The 4,806-nt window shown below is 44.7% G+C and overlaps 1 protein-coding gene across 1 annotated transcript; it reads left to right on the forward strand.

Annotated features, from left to right (window-relative positions):
- Window positions 1-2,029: 2,029 nt before the first annotated feature.
- On the forward strand, window positions 2,030-4,175 carry LOC147459674 (uncharacterized). Its single transcript, XM_086510889.1, has one exon. The coding sequence runs from the start codon at window positions 2,063-2,065 to the stop codon at window positions 3,275-3,277; it is 1,215 nt and encodes a 404-aa protein (XP_086367015.1). The 5' UTR covers window positions 2,030-2,062; the 3' UTR covers window positions 3,278-4,175.
- The last annotated feature ends 631 nt before the right edge of the window (window positions 4,176-4,806 follow it).

The following is a 4,806-nucleotide window of genomic DNA, read 5'->3' on the forward strand; positions in this document are numbered from 1 at the left end:
TTTTTCATTGCACACGAAGACTAGATACTGCCCAAAAAAACGGGTAAGACCTTCTTTGAATTACACATTAAGAGACACCATGGCTAAGGAAATATAACTATTTTTGATGGCCAAGATTTAAATACCTGGAAAATCAAAACAAAGGGGTAATTAATGAAGAAGCAGTTGTGATCCACAACCATTGGGAGAGGGAGAGAGAATTGAGACTAGGTAGTCTCAAGCACAATTCATAGCACGAATGAGCAAGCATTAGGGATTATTCTCACCGTTGTGGGGGACAATTACATCCACTACCTAGATAACTGCACTACTTCCTATGATGCATGGGTCACACTTGAGAGACACTTTGGAGCCATAGCCAAGCACTCCAAAGTTTCTCTCAAAATGCAACTCTATGGTCTCACCATGGAACTAGGAGAAGATCTCCGATATATAAAGACTTTAGGAGGATCTTTTGTTGCTACGTCATCAAGGAACATAATAACAAAGAAGAGGTGCATACACTGCAACCGCACCAACCACAGATCTGCTCGACAAATGTTACAATATGAACCCTTGTGTGCATTGTTGTAAAAATAATCATGGGTCAATTGGTGTTTGTACAAAGATAAAGGCAAAGTCAACATCACTGAAGAATCTAGTGAAGAAGACAATGGAGCAATATCCTACGTAGATGTAGTCTGAGACACTCACATTATCCTACACCCTAGTTGCTTACAACTCTTAGGGGAGGAATTTTTGCCCTGCACCCTTGTTGTCTACCATTCTCAAGGGGAGGGATTTTTGGCCTACACCCTATTGTCACCACTCTCTAGGGGAGACATTTGTTTGTACACCTATCTAGATGGGAGACTTAGACCCCACTAAAAGGTCTCTTTGACATTTGATGTGCTCAGACACAAAACGAAAGAGTTGGTGCTACACGAGCTCTTTCCCATGTCACAAAGGAACACACAAGGTGCCAAATCCCTGTAGAAAACTTAGGATAAGGGTGATGATAATGGAATTGACGTGTCAAAGGTGGGCTCTCATGAATCCATAGATTTTTTCACCTCATGGAATTCACCCTAAGCTCATTATCACACAAGCCCCCAAATTGTACAAAACCCTAGAGTCCTCAAGGCATCAAAAGTATCTCAAGGGATTGAGGGAACTAAAAATTACAAATCTAAGATAATTGAAGGAGTTCTCAGTTATGTGTCCGATATATGTAACTTCAACTCACTTTGTGGTGTTTGATAAATTGGACGATGGTCATAATGTTGGTAAGCTAGCTATGGAGGCTAGATTAGCTCTTACCAAGGGTCTACCAGAGAAGTTAAAGAAATTTCCTCGTGCTCTCGAGGAAAATGCAAGATTCTCCTTCAACCAAAATTTGATTGAGAGATCATTGAGCTGTTCCTTTGGAACATCAAACAAGCACCAATGTTCGACACGATACTTGAACAAGATGAAAACATTCTAAAGTGGCTGGGTTCAAAATTGAAGGCCAACGTTAAAACCATGGAAACGCTCAAGACTTTGATGAAGCACTACAAGAAAGGGCTACCTCAAGTTAAAAGATAGCTCTCGAAGAGCCTATCGTTGGAAGGGAGTGCTTTGGCAAGTCCTTAGCTAGGGATCCTTAGCCAGCTCTCTCTAATGAGCTATCAAGAAACTTTCCTCCTATTGATACACCACATGCTACACATCAAGAGGAGCTAAAAAATTATCGTGAGGGCGATACAAATGCTCTATTACACTTCCTAAGTAACCAGGAGAGTATGAAGCTGAATAGAAGATGGTACATGTGCCAACTGCTACAAAAGAGCTGACTATTAAGGAAAAGGACACTAGTGAATTGCATCTTGTAAGTCCCAGTCATGTGTGTTCTTTCTTTGGCATATCCGCTTGTGTAGGGAACTATGAGTTGACATCAGTACAGTGGATGGCTATCGTATGTCCGGAAATGCTAAGGAGAGGCGCACCTTATCGAGGCACGTTCTTGTCCCTTTAAAACCAGGCCGGGGCTCATGGCCACCTCCAGGCCACAGCCCCCTCTTCCTAGCCATTTAATTACACAATGGCTCTCAGCAAGGGGCTCCTCCTAGTGTTCGCCACCCTGCTTGCCCTCTCTCTCACCCAGTCCACTCTGGCCAGCTACTCACCTTACTCTGATGAGGAAGAAGAGCCCAAACACAAGAAGGTGCGCAGCTATGGTGGCAAGAAGTTCTACAAGAAGAAGCACTATTTGGGCTATCACTATGGCAAGCCAGAAGACCATGATGATGATGAGGATGATGATACTCGTTACTACAGCCATGATGATGATCCTAAGAAGCCTGTCTACAAGAAGCCAGTTTACAAGAAGCCTTATGTCAAGGATGTGAAGAAGCCAGTCTACAAGAAGCCTTACAAGAAGTATGATGGCGAGAAGGAGAAGCTGGTGTACAAGAAGCCTTACAAGCCATCTTATCCTGTTAAGAAGCCGGTGTACACGAAGCCTTACAAGCCATCTTATCCTGTTAAGAAGCCTGTCTACAAGCCCAAGCCCAAGTACAAGCTACCAGTTTATGAGAAGCCGGCCTACACCAAGCCTGATTCCGAGCCCGTGTACGACGACACCGAGCCTGAAGTTGTGTATGAGGAGCACAAGCCTTACTACAGGAATCCATACTACAAGAAGCCCGAGCCTGAGGAGGAGGAGGACCCCAAGCCATACTACAAGAAGCCCGAGCCTGAGGAGGAGGAAGAGCCCACGCCATACTATAAGAAGCCATACTACAAGAAGCCTGAAGAGCAGTATCAGCCAGAGAAGCCCAAGCCTATGTACGGGGAGCCCGAGCCAGAGAAGCCGGCATACAGCCCTGCGAGGCCATCGTCCTCGTCAGAGGGGGAGTGGCTAGAGCCACACAACGCTGCGCGAGCTGAGGTAGGGCTGCCTCCGCTGGTGTGGAGTGATGAGGTGGCGCAATTTGCCGAGAGCTGGGCCAATCAGAGGCGGGCAGCTGGATGCGGCCTGGAGCACTCGGGCGGGTCCTACGGCGAGAACATCTTCTGGGGCAGCGGCGCGGGGTATGGGCCGGCAGAGTGCGTGGCGTCGTGGGTTCGCGAGAAGGAAAACTACAATTACGGCGACAACTCCTGCTCCAGCGGCGACTGCGGCCACTACACTCAAATCATCTGGGCCAATACTGCCCGCCTCGGCTGTGCCAAGGCCACCTGCGACGACGGCAGTGTCTTCATGACTTGCAACTATGACCCTCCCGGCAACTACATCGGCACCAAGCCCTACTAGCTAACATCCCCCCATGAATGATTTTATAGAATTGGTTCCGCATGCCGTAGGCTACCTACACTTCTCAACCTCTGACATTACCTCCTCACCTTAATATAAAACCGCTACACTTCTCCACCCATCATCGTGAAGACAACGGCAGTGTTGCAACTATGACCCTCCCCGCAACGGCACCAAGCCCTACTAGCCAACTTATCTAACACACCCCCATAAATGATTTTATAAAATTGGTTGCGTATTTCCCAAAGGAGATAGCTTGGTTGGTTGAGCATTCGTCCTAGTCCATGACCCAGGTCATTGGTTTGAATGCGGCCAAGTGACCCTTGTAGCGCTGAGGGACACCTGCCATTTTATCACCACGCACTAAAAAAAAAAAAGAAGGCTCCGCATGCCATAGGCTACCACACTTCTCAACCTCTCGCATTACCTCATAACCTCCCATTAACTCCTCAAACATTGGCTCCCCATGCCATACCTATATCACCACACTTCTCCACCCATCACATTACACATAATTTCCAACCTCTCCCATCACCTCATAACCTCACATTACACATAATTTCTAACCTCTCCTATCCCCTCATAACCTCACATTTCCACCCCTGCCACCCTTTTAGAGCCATTTCCCATGGCACACGTTTTTGGCTCCTTCACCTACTTACCATTAGCAAATTTCACCATATGCTTAGGCCTCATTTGCTTACAAGATAGTGTCCGAAGGACAACTTTTCTATGCAATTATGTCTCATTGATTAGTGCATAATAATCCCATTACAAACCAATAGTTTCAGACTTCCAACATTCATAATTTATAGGTGATGCCAAGACAAGATAGGTTCTACCTCAACCTTATGGGACAAAAATGCTAGAATTGGTGATTAATAATGATGATATAATTTGATTGTTTAAGATAACTGAGCAATTTATTTCTATTAATTCTTCAATAGTATGCAATCAATAAATTGTCTTTTCAAATCTAGCATATATTTTCCAGAGGATCCTTGTGAATTGCTACAATAGTGAATTGTTGTGAAATTGAATAGTCTCAAATAGCCTTAGATGAATGATTAGTAGTAGGGTCTAGGTCGCTTGCTTGGTTAACTTTGATTGGCCGTTCTCTCTCTACATGTCAACATCAGTGTGAATTGACAGATTTGTCTTCATGTACAAAAATTCTAGATACACGCTACATCCAAAACCTCAGTTTTTTTGAGAGCAATTTTCTTAAATAAAAAAACATCAACTTTATTTCACCGTTATCATGATTCAATAGGGTCTTCTACTAATTGGTAGGGTGGGTTGCTGCTGATGGAAAACCCAAGTTTGTAAGCTCTATGTGATCTAGCCCATATTGTGTGTGTATGTGTGGTGTAAGTGTGTAGAGCATATATTAGTACCTAATTCTACACCCACTGTTGGGCAGTGACAATATATGCTACCAAGATATTGTGGCATTTGGTCAATAGTATGCATGGAGGCGATGGCTATATTGACTTGTGGATGAGCTCTTTGTGTGGGTGTGTGAGTAC

The sequence above is a fragment of the Adiantum capillus-veneris genome, chromosome 4 (assembly GCF_014529385.1).
Source record: "Adiantum capillus-veneris isolate H3 chromosome 4, ASM1452938v2, whole genome shotgun sequence".
NCBI classification, from domain to species: Eukaryota; Viridiplantae; Streptophyta; class Polypodiopsida; order Polypodiales; family Pteridaceae; genus Adiantum; species Adiantum capillus-veneris.